The sequence below is a fragment of the Penaeus chinensis genome, chromosome 1 (genome assembly GCF_019202785.1).
Source record: "Penaeus chinensis breed Huanghai No. 1 chromosome 1, ASM1920278v2, whole genome shotgun sequence".
NCBI classification, from domain to species: domain Eukaryota; kingdom Metazoa; phylum Arthropoda; class Malacostraca; order Decapoda; family Penaeidae; genus Penaeus; species Penaeus chinensis.
Window position 1 is genome coordinate 38,586,278 of NC_061819.1, and position 15,000 is coordinate 38,601,277.

At 41.4% G+C, this 15,000-nt stretch overlaps 1 protein-coding gene across 3 annotated transcripts in view; it reads left to right on the forward strand.

Annotated features, from left to right (window-relative positions):
• LOC125047976 (cyclin-dependent kinase 11B-like) overlaps positions 1–5,622 on the forward strand; it is a 23,321-nt gene extending 17,699 nt beyond the window's left edge. For all 3 annotated transcript variants that reach the window (XM_047646574.1, XM_047646662.1, XM_047646699.1), the window contains 8 exons: positions 1,690–1,786; positions 1,946–2,095; positions 2,334–2,478; positions 2,869–3,135; positions 3,379–3,603; positions 3,843–3,991; positions 4,083–4,284; positions 4,990–5,622. In XM_047646574.1, coding sequence (XP_047502530.1) covers positions 1,690–1,786; positions 1,946–2,095; positions 2,334–2,478; positions 2,869–3,135; positions 3,379–3,603; positions 3,843–3,991; positions 4,083–4,284; positions 4,990–5,076 — 1,322 coding nt within the window. In that variant the 3' untranslated portion in view covers positions 5,077–5,622. The remainder of the gene's footprint in view (positions 1–1,689; positions 1,787–1,945; positions 2,096–2,333; positions 2,479–2,868; positions 3,136–3,378; positions 3,604–3,842; positions 3,992–4,082; positions 4,285–4,989) is intronic.
• Positions 5,623–15,000: the final 9,378 nt, after the last annotated feature.

Genomic DNA, 15,000 nt, shown 5'->3' on the forward strand with positions numbered 1-15,000 from the left:
TATGCGTTGCCTTTGCAGGGTGATTAGCCGTTATTAAGTATTGTTGATATGACTCTTAGCTTCGTTGTTTTGCTGCGTATTGTCATTGTTTGAGAGTTAAATAGTACTGGGACCTGTAGAAGTATAAAGGATGACAGTGACAGTGTTAACCCAGTGTCAGCGGTTGGCAAGACTATAATGCCATGCTCACTGTAAGAAGAGTTTATCTATTGTCTTTACACATAGTTGGCTCTACAAGTGCTTAGTCACTGAGGAGTCAGCTATTAGTCTTATCTATCCCTTTTCCTTCATTTTTTGAAAGCTTCATTTCTATTATTTTATTGCCTTTGATGAGAATAATGTTTTACTAACAATTTAATAATCATGATATCAATTAGGATGAAAACAATGTCAATATTAGTAGTATTGGAAAGAAAAACACATTTTCCTGCCAATTCATGGACTGGGGATATCAAGCGCAGTCCCAAGGGCCAACTGATAGACTCCTTGCTTCTGAGCACACATGTAACAAAACTCACTAAAATGCAAAAGGGGCAGTACATAAGCCCAATGACATTGGGTTAAGGGGACTTTTTAAAAATATTCATAGGGTTTCATTTGGTGTCATTGAATTTAGTTGTGAGGAAACCCTCTCTTTGTTGTCTGGGGAATTTCAGCTCTTTACTGTTTTCTTCTTGCCTGATGATCTTATAGCTTGTTTTCTTTTCTTTATTTGCTTGATTAGGTTTTGATTTATGGTTAGGAGTATGAAAAAAAAATAGGATGAAAAGTCTTTCAGAATATTAAGAATTAAAGCAAATTTGTAGGTCAGTTAAAATAATTTTACTGAACTGTATTCATGTTAACAAATGTAGAAAAGGGTTGATGCATGACATAAGATGAGACAGAAAGCAGCCTGAAATCAACCGCAACTGCAGCAGATGTAATAAGGCATACTTTGGTGAACCGGGCTGCAGTTTCAACACCAGGGTCAGTGAACATAGAGCTGATGTCTGTTGCCACAGTACTTCCAATGCCTTGGTTGTGCATGTAGATAAAGCTGGACATCTATGGAACTGGAAGGAAGTAATCCATGGAGGATTTAACAAAGAACAAATATTATTGAAGCTGTATACATCACAATGGAGATAAATGTAAACACTACATTGGGCAGCTTCAAATTATCTTAGGTCGCGGCAACAGTTATGTACATAATGAGTGGGAGGTCATAATTGTCAGGTGATTTGTCAGCTCATGTCTAAAATATATATATATATATATATATATATATATATATATATATATATATATATATATATATTTATATATATTTATATATATGCATGCTATGTAGTTTCTCTGATGCATGTATTTCTGATGAAGATATATTTGAACATAATAATCTCTTTTATTATGAATACTTTGTACTTGCATCATTTTCCGCTTTTTCTCTCATCTCCTATGTGAGATAGTCCCATGAAGTAATTAAGATAATGATATTCCTTGTGTACAAGATAATTCTATTTTTACGATGCTGTTTCCAGTTGGTGGTTTGTATCCTCGTCTCACTTTATTTCGTGGGCTCCAGTGGGCATAATTTCCTAAGTGCATAGATGTCCATAACCAGTCTTTACTCGGCTTATATTCTCCCACCCCTTAACCCTTACTCCTTCATGGTCCTTTTCTTGAATTCTGTCTCTTCCTTTCCAGCTGCTGACCAGTTGTCGGTGTCAGGAAGTGGCTCAGCATCAGCGAGGTCTGGCACTTTGTCTCCTTCTCAGGCTGGACGTTATGAGGACTCGCCCAGGTACCTCTATTTATTGATTCATTCATTTGTTTTTATATGTGCATATATATTTATTTATTTATTTATTTATTTATTTATTTATATATTTATTTGTTTTTGAATATTGTGATATGATTCATCGAGGTAGATAATGCATATAATAAGACTCTCTTTCATCAGAGTCGAGGATCGCCGTTCAGACCGAGAAGAGGCAGAGTATTTGGATGACTCTCCCCCAGAATCTCCAGTAGAGTTGAAGGAGCAACTGCCTTCCTACTATCCAGCCATCATGGGGTGTCGTTCCGTTGATGAGTTCGAGTGCCTCAATAGGTATGTTTTTGTGTGTGTGTGTGTGCATGCTTGTGTGGGTGTGCGTGCGCGTGCGTGTGTGTGCATGTGGGTGCGTGCGTTGATGCGTGCGTGCGAGTGTGCATGTGTAAGAATAGTATGTTCCTTCCCTTCTTGCTGAGATGAATTGAGATGAGTTTTTAGATGTGGAAAACATTAGAGCTTTAAGCAAATGTTTATTATATCCAGTAGCCCTGCAGTTTTTGGCTGTACTTTTCAGAATTGAAGAAGGAACATATGGAGTGGTTTATAGAGCCAGGGAAAAGGCAACCAACCAGATAGTCGCCTTGAAAAGACTGAAGATGGAGAAGGAGAAGGAAGGTTTCCCCATCACGTCACTGAGAGAAGTCAATACTCTCTTGAAGGTCAGTGAGTCCTTAGAGTATGTTACTTAGATATGCAAATGGACAGTTTTCAAGTATGGTGTTTTATGTTTTTATTTTTTTCTTATGATATCTAAAAACATGTATGATCTTTTATTTTGAGTCAAAAGTATGAGGCTTCTGTTTTTTTGTTTTGTTTTTGTCCAAAAAAATTATGATTTTCTATATTGAGTGTTTGTGAAGAGAATAAGTTAAATCGTAGAATAATTTTGCTATTTTGATTGCATAACCTTCCATGTTGCTTGAGAAAGAAGGTAATTTTGCTAACTTTGAAATGTCATGGTATAGTCTTTAAATAATGTGAATATACAAGTTTTTCCATTTGTTGCCTGGCATAATCACAAAGAATAATAATGATACCCCTCTCCACAGGGCCAGCATGAGAACATAGTGACTGTGCGAGAAATTGTTGTGGGGAGCAACATGGATAAGATTTATATTGTAATGGATTATGTGGAACATGACCTGAAGAGCTTGATGGAGACAATGCGTTTGAAGAAGCAGATGTTTACCATTGGAGAGGTCAAGACACTCATGATCCAGTTGTTAAGAGCTGTCCATCACCTACATGACAACTGGATTCTGCACAGGGATCTTAAGACTTCCAATCTGCTGCTTTCACATCGAGGGATCCTGAAGGTATATAGCTTTTGATTTACTGTGGTTTCTGATAGTTTTTTCCTTTTTTTCTTTCTTTTTTTTTTTTGTAGCATTTGTAGCTTTGTGAATATTTTGACCAATATTTTTTTCCCTAGTAACCTTGACTAAACATATTTTAAAGAAATTTGGGAATTCTCCAAAATTTCACCTGTATGAAATGACAGCACTTCATTTTTTAAAAATAAAGCTTGAATTACTTAACTTTTCTCTCTCTCTTTTAAGGTGGGTGATTTTGGGCTAGCCAGGGAGTATGGATCGCCTCTCAAACACTACACACCTGTTGTTGTCACATTGTGGTACCGAGCACCTGAATTGCTGTTAGGATCCAAGCAATACTCTACGCATATTGATGTGTGGTCTGTTGGATGTATTTTCGGAGAACTGCTGGGCATGGAGCCAATGTTTCCTGGCAAATCAGAGATTGATCAGCTGAACAAAATTTTCAAGGTAAGTGGGAAATGTGTTCGTTAGTTTAAAGAGGAAAGAGGAAATGATGTAGATATGTATCACATGCACACAAAAGTGAGCATACATATCTGTATGAGCTATACATTTCTCTTCTTAAGTTTGTTTTGTTTTGTTTTTTTCATTTAATACCCATATGATGTATATATCTATATATGATTATCGGTGTCATACTAGTGATTGGAAAGTGTTCAACCTAAAGTTGCATGTTTTGTTAACAGGACCTGGGAACACCAAGTGAAAAGATCTGGCCTGGGTACGGCCAGCTACCCTTGGTGAAGAAGACTCAGTTCGCAGATTATCCTTATAATCATCTCCGTGAGAGGTTCAAGACAAGGCTGTCTGACCAAGGCTTCAACCTCCTCAACAGGTCAGTTGATCCCCAGACATTGGTAGTATTGCATATTTCAAATAATCTTGTCATCTATCCATTTTTTAAACTTCCTACTTTTTCTCCCCAGATTTCTGACCTACAACCCACCGAAGCGCATCACGTGCCAGGAGGGGCTGTACCACGAGTACTTCGACAAGGAGCCTCCCCTGCCCATTGACCCCGCCATGTTCCCCACGTGGCCGGCCAAGTCGGAGAACCCGCACGGCCGCTCCAAGAAGACGGGCATCAGTCCCAAGCCCCCGTCCGGTGGGAAGAACTTCAAGGATCTGGTAAGCTTCCTGGAATCTTTTGTGATTTTGTTTTGTGTATTCATTGAAGGTATTTTTGGGTATTTTTTTAAACACTTTTGAAGATGAATAATTGCTTGAAATCGCAAAGCATATTACCTTTGCTTATGCTGTTACATAACCTACTACTGTTTAATGTGTATATGGGAGCATTTCAATTGAGTTGTAACTCACTGCCAAGAATGGAATACTGACCCCAGAGTAGTATTGGGTAGGATTATAGCAATACCTAGGCATTAATGCTGAAAGTTCTTTTTGGAAACTGTACTTTTCTGTTTCTAGTTGTAACTTCAGTTTTCTTGCTGTTATTTGCTATATTGATATGGTTTTATGTTATGTATATTCGGGGCTGAATTTTAGGTCATGGTATAAGAAGAGTTTTTAAACAAAAAAGTCATGAGCACAATGAATGTACTTTAAACAAGTAACTACTTTCAGTGAATGTGAAGCGTTGCCACAGCGGCAAGTTTCTGGTATATTGGTGTAGTTGTGCAATATATATAGATTTCTGTCAGTATCTAATAGTACCAGTTTCATAATCTTTTGGTTGCTTTACGTAAACATTTGCAACATTTGGCAGATTATGCTTCTTTGTGAATAATACTAATTAATCCTACTGACTGATAGATAATTAGTAGTGACAGTAATGATTGTTCATGAAAATACCTCGTTTTTCAATTAACACAGGTTGACGAGACTGAAGAGCTTGCGGCCAGAGGGTTCTTCCTGGGCGGAGCGAATTCCAGCGGGCCGGGGTTCGTGCTGAAGATGTGAGCAGAGGGCTTCGGCAGTTTAGAAAGTCTGCCGTAGACTTACGATTTTGGGGGGTAAAGGGGTGGGATATTTTTATTTATTTTACGGTATTTATTTTGTCACTATGAAGGGAGAGATGAAATGGTTGGGATTGTTGAACTTAAGAAATGAAATAGGGGTTTAAATTGTAATTATTATTGTCATTATTTTTTATTTTTTTAAATGAATTCAGTTGCAGATTCCTTCTTTAAACTTGTAACATAGAAAGGGTATGTACTCTTTTCCTTCACCAATTGTATTATACCTTTGAATAGTGGTACAAAAGACAATGACGGGAATTTTAGAAATCTGTGAAATGTACATTTTGATTAGATATTTGTGGCAAAATATTTAGTCATCACTGAATGTCATGTTTTTATATTTAGGCTTCATATTTTAGCAGTATGGAATATTAGATTAAACTATTAATTATGCAGGGGAGTAGATTCTGGATGGTTTTCCCTGAAATACTGTGTATTCTCCTAGGGATTTTGTATATAAAACCTGAATAAAGTAATTTTTATAAAATGTTTCTGTTTTTTGGTGTGGTGTGATTTGCAGGCATGGACAGCAAATTCCATAAATTATTTCATAACTGAAATGGAAAACAGAAATCCAAGTTTTAAATGGATAATGAATTTCCTGCAGTCACGAGAGATCATGTTAACCACATGCCGCTGGGGAAAATTAATATAAAATGGGGAAAATGCTGTGCTCATTTTTCATATTTGTGTGAAATGTCTCTGCACATAGATGGCTCTGCTAGTGCTTAGCCACAAAGGAGTCAATTAGTAGACCTTGTCACCTTGCCTAATTTCACCTTTCCTTAAATTGGCGGGAAAATGTATTTTTTACTTTTATGAATATCGATGGTGTTATTTTTATCATAGCCATTATTACTATAATGTTATAAACAATAGTAACAACAAAATAAGATAACGCAAATTATTTTCATAAATCAAGGAAAAGGGTAAATGGGTGAGACTGGCAGTACTTGTAATTGGCTCATTGGTGACTTAGTACAAGTGTAACAATTGATGAAATAAACTCACAGTGGGCATGGCATGTACATACCATGCCTGTTAGCATTGTGTTGAATTTTTTTTTCTTTCTAGCTGGCTTCCTCGGCTTTATATTTAGAAAAAGTGTCTAGAAAAAAGTGTCTTGTGAGGCCAGCCACGTGTGTCCTCGAGTGAGAGTTTCTTCTATTTGTTAGTGGATCCGTATTGTCAGTGTTGCGTTGTGATTTATCAGTAAATCTCAACATTCAACCTCAATCATAGGTCTGCATTAGCTTCTTTAGGCTATGGAAAGGATCTATTGATAAATGTGACCAAACACTTCTACAGATGTAAGTAATTCTAAAAAATCAAAATGGCTAGAAAACTAGTCTCTTTTTCCAGATAAAAATTCAGTAAATGTGGTATGATTTTTTTTTTTAATTTCATGTATTATTTATGCATTATCTATCACTGGTATTTGATTATGAAAGTATTATGCAATTAATATTACCTATCAAACTATCTTGTCAATTTCATGATCATCACTTATTACTGCCTATATAATAGTCAGCATAATCATTATAACTATCAGAATTGGTCCCACAATCCTTTTGGGGCATATAACCTACGAGGAACATGCCTAGTAAACCGATGTATGATGTGATAGGGTAGCCAGATCTTAATTTTAACTCACAACTTCTGCCAAAACTCCACCGGGAGGGGGGGCTAGGCACAGACCTAAGAGCTGGTAATTGGAAAGTCAAGTGCTTTATCACTAGGACTCCCCCCCCCCAATCCTTTGCCCGTTGTTGTTGTGGGGGGGCTTAGGAGACGGAGACTGAGACCCAATGATGGGGAACTCCTCAACCTTGGGACTCAGCTGTCAACTCAACTAATTTTGCATGGTCTTTTTTCCCACTCATACTTTTCGTTTGTTTCTTCACCAATCCCTTCTACTATCCACCTCCTAAGGTGTGAGAGCCGTGCTGAAAGGATGAAAGGCTGACCTTATGTCAGTCCTGAACTGCCTGAGGGAACCATGGGCACGGTATTCCCCTGCCATACCTGGCCCTTACCCCTCAAGGGGACCCTGAGGGGTGGACTGTTTTTTTTCCCCAACATACTTCAGGCTTATCATGGCCAATAATGAAGATGTAATCCCACTTTTAGGGGCAATGAGGCTTGCCCCTTTATCAAATAGCCCCAATCCCGGCTCTCCTTTGACCACGGCTCCAAACACTGCAACAACTTCCCCATCATTAATGCATACTAGTACAGTATCAACCCTAATCAACAACCAACCCCCAGGAGACATTTCTACTCTCCCAACATGCTCAACTTCAACACCTTTACTCCCACAACCTTCTTCATCAACCACCCCATCTCCCCTTATTACTACCTTACAACCTTATTGCTCACCTCCCCATAACACTACCCCCCCTCAACACTACTCCCTCCTCCACACGTCCCCGCACTTCTACTACCCCCACCTCTACAAGAATCCTAAATACTCTATTTTGCCCAGCCAAATGGGACCGATTTTTTGTGATCCCTCCCACAGCTCCCTACTCTCAAAACACCCTCCTCTTCCAACAATGCCTCCAAAAACAAGTAGGCAAAGTCTCTTTCCGTAGCCGACGCGACCACTCCCGTCTCGTCACGGTAACAACTGAAAACGAAGCTATAGCATTAACAAAACTAACTGATCCATGTGGTAATCCCATCCCTACAGAACCTCATCTAACCCTCAATACTTGCACTGGAACTGTCTCTATCTCCCCAACAGATTGCCCAATCCATGACAAAGAATGGTCAGATTGTGGAGAGGACTTACTCGCTTGTCTCACAGACTATGATGCAACATATGTACAATGCTACTCCATTCCTCCCAGAGGAAATCATAAGAAATCCATCAACATTGCCAAAATTACTTTCCGTAGACATGACCTTCCCTTAAATGTTTACATAGGTGGGGAATCCCTACCTGTCCGACCATACCAACCTCCTCCTCGTCAGTGCCAAAATTGTTGGCATTTAGAACATCCTGCCAAACATTGCCGTTCCACAGCCAGATGCCCGCTATGTGCCCAACCTGGCCATACTCGATCAAATTGCTCTGCACAATCACGCACATGTGCAAACTGTGGCGGCCCCCATAATGTATTTTATAGAGGCTGCCCCACCTACAAATTTGAGTCTGAGGTAGCAACTCTCAGATTCAGACTTGGACTCACTCTACGTGAAGCCAGACAGGAAGCACGTCGACAAGGCTTTTCTCTTACCCCCTACTCCAGTAATGTCGCTCACTCTGCCAATTCCCATACCTCCCAAGCTCCTACACTCTCTCCTAAACCCAACCCCCCTCCATCTAAATTCCCCTCTTCTACCTCCTACCTTCCCCAGTCAAACTCTTTTGGCATCCTTAACCCAGACACTCCAATCTCTACCCAATCAAATTCTTTTGCTATCCTAAATCCAGACACCACAATCTCTACTACAGCCCCAACACCTTCCCCTCTCCCTCCCCGCACTACCCGCAGCAGACAGAATAAACGTTCCACCCCCTCTTCCCCTACCTCACAATCACCTCCACCTTCCTTTGCCCCTATTTATCAGACACCAGACTTATCTTCCCCCCCTCACAAGAAAACCTTTATCTCACAAAACTCTACAACCAACCCCATTACAGAAACTCTTGAAGATATCCAGAACTACATAATAGAATCCCAAACTGATACTCTTCCACCTTCAAATTCTACAATTCCCGCTCCCTCCACACTCAAAGTGACTGCCGATATCCATCCTCCTCCTACTCATATTCTCCCTACACCCAATCCTCCTACCCCATCCCAACAAAACCCATCCCCCCCGACTCCACCCCTACCTGTATTAACCCTCCCACCATCCCCTCTCTCCCTTCCACTCCCTCCTGGATACACACGTGAATCCCTCATGTCACAAATACCCTCTTCCCCAGACCCTTTACCTCCCGACACCCCTCCTGATACAACACCACCTCCCCAACCTCATTCTTTATCCCACCCTCTAGCACCTTCCCCTTCAAATTCTCCAACAAGCACTGCAATCTTTGCCACTAAATCAACGAAAGTATAACAATCCTTCATTGGAACATTCGCGGTTTCCGCTCTCACAGACCTGACCTCCGACATATCCTCTCCTCTTATAACCCATCCATTATATGCCTCCAAGAAACTTTTCTTACACATTCTCCAATACCAATCCCCAATTACCATTTTGTTTCTTCCCCACACTCCCTTTATGTCTCGTCTATACTTATCAACCAGAAAACACCTTATGTCATACCTCCCTTTCAAACCACTGTCCCTTGTACAGTTATTCGTATCTTTCTTCGCCGCTGGATCACAGTGATTTCAGTCTACTTCTCCCCTTCCCACCCCATTAACTTTGTTGCTTTTGAAAACCTAATTTCCCAACTTCAACCACCTTTCCTCATAGTAGGTGATTTTAACTGCCGCCACACTCTTTGGGATTGTGATTCTATCACCAACACCCCTGGCCGAGCTCTAGAACGCTTCCTATCCACAGCTGATCTTATTATTCTAAATACAGATCGCCCCACACACTTTGATACACGCACGCAGTCTTTTTCATGCATTGACCTCTCTCTATGCTCCCCTTCTCTTCATTTAGATTTCCACTGGTCAGTTCTAGACCACTTTCCCTATAGCGACCACTTTCCAGTTCTCCTTTCTCCAACTTCATATGTACCACTTCCTAACTCCCCACGCTGGTGCTTTGATAGAGCTGACTGGCATACTTTCACTTCACTCTCTACTATTCATACCCCTCCATCATCCCTCTCATCCGTATCAGAAATGATACAATTTTTCATAACTACAGTCCTAAGAGCTGCCCATACAGCTATCCCTCGAACCTCAAGACCCTATACCTCCAAATGTGTTCCATGGTGGAATTCTGATTGCACTAAAGCACTCCGTGTAAAACGTGCAGCCTGGAACAGTTACCGCTACAAACGAGGTACCCCTCATCAACTATCAGCTCTTATCTCTATTAAAAGAGCATCTGCCTGTTTTCGTCGTACAATCCGCAATAGTAAAACCAATAGCTGGCGAAATTATGTTTCCTCAATTACATCCTCTACATCTATCTCAAATGTTTGGCGCCTGATCCATAAACTATCAGGCAAACATCCCCCCATCCAGCCCCCGTCCTCCATATTCGGGATACCCTCATCTCTGATCCTCCCGAAGTCGCTAATGATCAGGTCAGTAGTGGCTCTCACCTTTCTCCACACTTCTCTTCTATTAAAACCATCAGGGAACGTACCCCCATTATCTTCACCCTATCCTCTGCTGAGTCCTATAATGCTCCCTTTTCTTCCTCTGAACTCAATGCTGCCCTAAAATCGTGCCGCAACACTCATGAAGGTCCTGACGGTATTCACTACCGTATGCTCCGACAACTCCCATCTTCCTCATTATCCTTCCTATTAACAACTTACAACCACATATGGACATCAGGGAATTTTCCTTCTCATTTGCGAGAAGCTCTTATCCTCCCTTTCCTAAAACCCAATAAATCGAGTACCCTCCCTCAAGACTATCGCCCCATCGCACTAACTAGCTGCTTATGCAAACTGCTAGAGCGAATGGTTAACTTCCGCTTAATGTGGTATCTTGAATCCCACAATCTTATCTCACCTTCCCAGTTTGGTTTTCGCCGTGCCCGAAGCACAGCTGACCCCCTTGCTCATTTTGAGACATATATTACATCCGCATTTGCACGCCATGAATCCGTACTAGCTATGTTTTTTTTTACCTAGAAAAAGCATATGATACGACATGGAGGTACCATATTCTCCAACAATTGTCCTCTCTAGGCATATGTGGAAATATGGGTGTCTTCATAAAGTCTTTCCTCTCCCAACGCACTTTCCAGGTCAAAATTGCCTCTGCCACATCATCTTTCTTTCCTCAAATTGAAGGTGTCCCACAAGGCAGTGTGCTTAGTACCACCTTATTCCTTCTTGCTGTAAATGACATTGCCTCAGTTCTACCACCAGGAGCCCGGTCATCACTCTATGTTGATGATTTAACCATCTATGCCTCTGGCACATCCATACTAAATCTCTACCAATTTCTTCAATCTGCAATATCATCAGTTTCCTCCTGGGCCACAAACCATGGCTTCCGCTTTTCTACCTCCAAATCTTTCTCCATTCTTTTCTCTCGCACACGTGCAGGTCCTCTACCTTCAATCTTCTTATATGACACTCCACTTCAACACCATTCCTCTGGTAAATTCCTAGGCGTCCTTTTTTACTCCAAACTATCCTGGCGAGATCATATTCTTTATATCAAAGAAAAAGCTCGTCGCCGTCTCCGAATTTTACAAACCCTATCCCATTTATCCTGGGGCTCAGATCGAAAAACTCTCCTAGATCTTCATGTCACCTTAATCCTCTCCACTCTAGATTATGGATGCCATATCTACTCCTCTGCCTCAACTTCTCTCCTTGCTCACCTTGATACAATCCACCACTGTGGTCTTCGCTTAGCCCTAGGTGCCTTCCGCTCCTCTGCAGTTGAGAGCCTGTACGCTGAATCAGGCATACTATCTCTTACTCGACGCCGTGCCCTCCTCTCTCTCCGATGTTATGCTCGATTCCACCAACTTCCCCTCACTAAACTAACTATCCCACGATTCCTACTTCCTACCTTTGCTTCTTCTCCACGTTTACCTACTCCTTTCTCCACTCGCATGGATAATCTCCTCTCCCATTCCCCTTTTCCCCATCTCCGACTCCTCCCGTTCTCTGTCCATTCAGTCCCTCCATGGCTTATACCTTGCCCCCATATTTCCACCAAAATCAAATATTCCTCCTACTGTCCTTCTCACCCATTTCCTTGACCATGCCTCCACTCATTCCTCCAGTATTCCCGTCTACACTGACGGCTCCAAACCACCTCCGGTGCTGGTTTTGCAGTAATCTTCCCAACTCGTACTTTCAAATACCCCCTCCCTCCTGAATCCAGTGTCCTTACTACAGAACTGTATGCTCTCCTTTTTGCCTTAAAACACATATACTCACTACCCTCTTCCTCTTATACAATTTTGACTGACTCCCGTAACTCATTAACCCTCATAAAGTCAATACACACGACCAACCCCCTTGTTCGTAAGATCCAGAACTGGTTGTTCTACCTGTCCACACGTCATAAAACAATCAAATTTTGCTGGGTACCCAGCCATGTTGGAATCCCCGGCAATGAACAAGCAGATACTCTAGCACGCTACGCTGCTATGTCCACATCAAACCAACCACGTTTCTCACATATCCCAGCCACGGATTATTACCCACACTTTAAGACCTTCTTGTATAGTCTTGGCAATCTTTTTGGTCAAGTCTACACACTAATAAATTACATACTGTAAAACTGTTAATCTCCTCCTGGTCAGCTCCATTCCATCGGAACAGATGTTGGGAGACGGCCCTCGCCCGCTTTCGCATTGGCCACACCCGTCTAACACACTCCTATCTAATGTCACAATCCGATCCACCCCTATGTCCCTTATGTAATGTTCCTCTTTCAGTCCCACATATTCTATTGTCATGCCCACATAGACATCCCAACTTATCAGACATCCTTACAGAATCTCACACTTTCTGCTTTGACAACCCGTTTTCCTTCCTCAAACGCATATGTATCCTTCACTTGATCTAATCCTTTACATTACCTCATCCGACCCTAACCCATTCACTCACCAATTCCTTAACCCAGCTTTAACAACTAATCACTAACCCAAACACCCTTCACTAACATTAACTATAGTGCTACATGACCTTAGGTGTCTAGCACATTTATTTTGCCTTCAATCATTAACCATTAACCACAGTGGGCATGGCATGTACATACATACCATGCCTGTTAGCATTGTGTTGATTTTTTTTTCTTTCTAACTGGCTTCCTCGGCTTTATATTTAGAAAAAAGTGTCTAGAAAAAAGTGTCTTGTGAGGCCAGCCACGTGTGTCCTCGAGTGAGAGTTTATTCTCTTTGTTAGTGGATCCGTATTGTCAGTGTTGCGTTGTGATTTATCAATAAATTTCATCATTCAACCTCACTCATAGGCCTGCATTAGCTTCTTTAGGCTATGGAAAGGACCTATTGTTAAATGTGACCAAACACTTCTAAAGATGTAAGTAATTCTAAAAGTCTCTTTTCCAGATAAAAATTCAGTAAATGTGGTATGAAATTTTATGTATTATGTATGCAATATCTGTCACTGGTATTTGATTATGCAAGTATTATGCAATTAATATTACTATCAAACTATCTTGTCAATTTCATGATCATCACTTATTACTGCCTATGTAATAGTCAGCATAATCATTATAACTACCAGAATTGGTCCCACAATCCTTTTGGGGCATATAACCTACGAGAAGCATGCCTAGTAAACCGATGTATGATGTGACAGGGTAGCCAGATCTTAATTTTAACTCACAACTTCTGCCAAAACTCCACCGGGAGGGGGGGCTAGGCACAGACCTAAGAGCTGGTAATTGGAAAGTCAAGTGCTTTATCACTGGGACTGTCACCTTCCAGTTGCAGTGATAGTGATTGTATAACTTTTATTCAAAATACTATTAATATCAGCAAAGGTATGAAAAGTAGAAAAGGGAAATAAGATCAGTCAGTGCTGAATTTACTAACATTTTTATTGCTATTGTGCTTACTTTCCCCCTTTTCCCTTGGTCGTTGTTGTCGTAGGGGGCTTAGGAGACGGAGACTGGGGCCCAATGTAGGGGATCAGCCCTACCTCAGCCCTCGCCTCAACTCATTTTGGATGATCTTTTCTTCTCCCCCTTTCCTCTCCTTTTCTTCATTATTCCCTTCTGTCCACTTTTTAAGGTGTGAGAGCCATGCTGAAAGGATGAAAGGCTGGCTTTGTGTCAGTCATGAATGGCCTCCGGGAGCCATGGGCATGATATTCCCTTGGTTAATTGTCTAGCCGTTACCCCGAATGGCGACCCATTTATTTCAGGCTTACCATGGCCAATAATGAAGATGTTTTACCCTTATAAGGGGTATTGAGGTTTACCCCTTCATCAACTAGCCTATCTAAATTTGATTTCAGTGGTTTCCTGACCCCTGTCTCTTCTCTGACCACGGCTCCGACTGATACTAATATCCCCCCCCCCCCCCCCCCCGATGTTTGCAGTCAACCCTACCTCTCTCCCAACATCCTCCACTCCATCTTCTACTACACTCTCTTCTCATTGTCTCAATCCATCCCCCTCATTACTACTATTCATTATTATTGTCCTACCACCCCATCTTCCCGCCCTCGTCCTTCTATTGCTTCCACTTTTACAAACCCTTTGAGTACCCTTTTTGGCCCAGCCAAGTGGGATCAATTATTTTTGATTCCCCCTACAGCCCCGTACTCTGACAATACCCTTCTCTTCGAACAATGTCTCCAAAAACAGGTAGGCAAAGTTTCCTTTCATAGTCGTTCTGAGTCCCAAGCTCGTGCACTATCTACCCTGACTGACCTCAGTGGCAAACCTATTCCTGCCCAGTATTGCCAAGATCAGCATCCATAGACATGATCTCCCTATGAAGTTTATGTTGGTGGGGTGTCCTGTCCTGTCCGACCATATCGACCCCTTCCCCGACAGTGTCAGAATTTTTGGCATTTTGGCCACCCAGTCAAACATTGTCGCTCCACAGCCCTCTGCCCTCTATGTCTCAACCTGGTTATGATCGTTCAAATTGCACTGCTCAGTAATGCGCTTGTTCCAATCGTGGTGGCTCCCATAATGTATTTTATAGAAGCTGCCCTGCTTACAAGCTGGAATCTGAGGTAGCAGTTCTCGGATTCAAACTAGGCCTCACT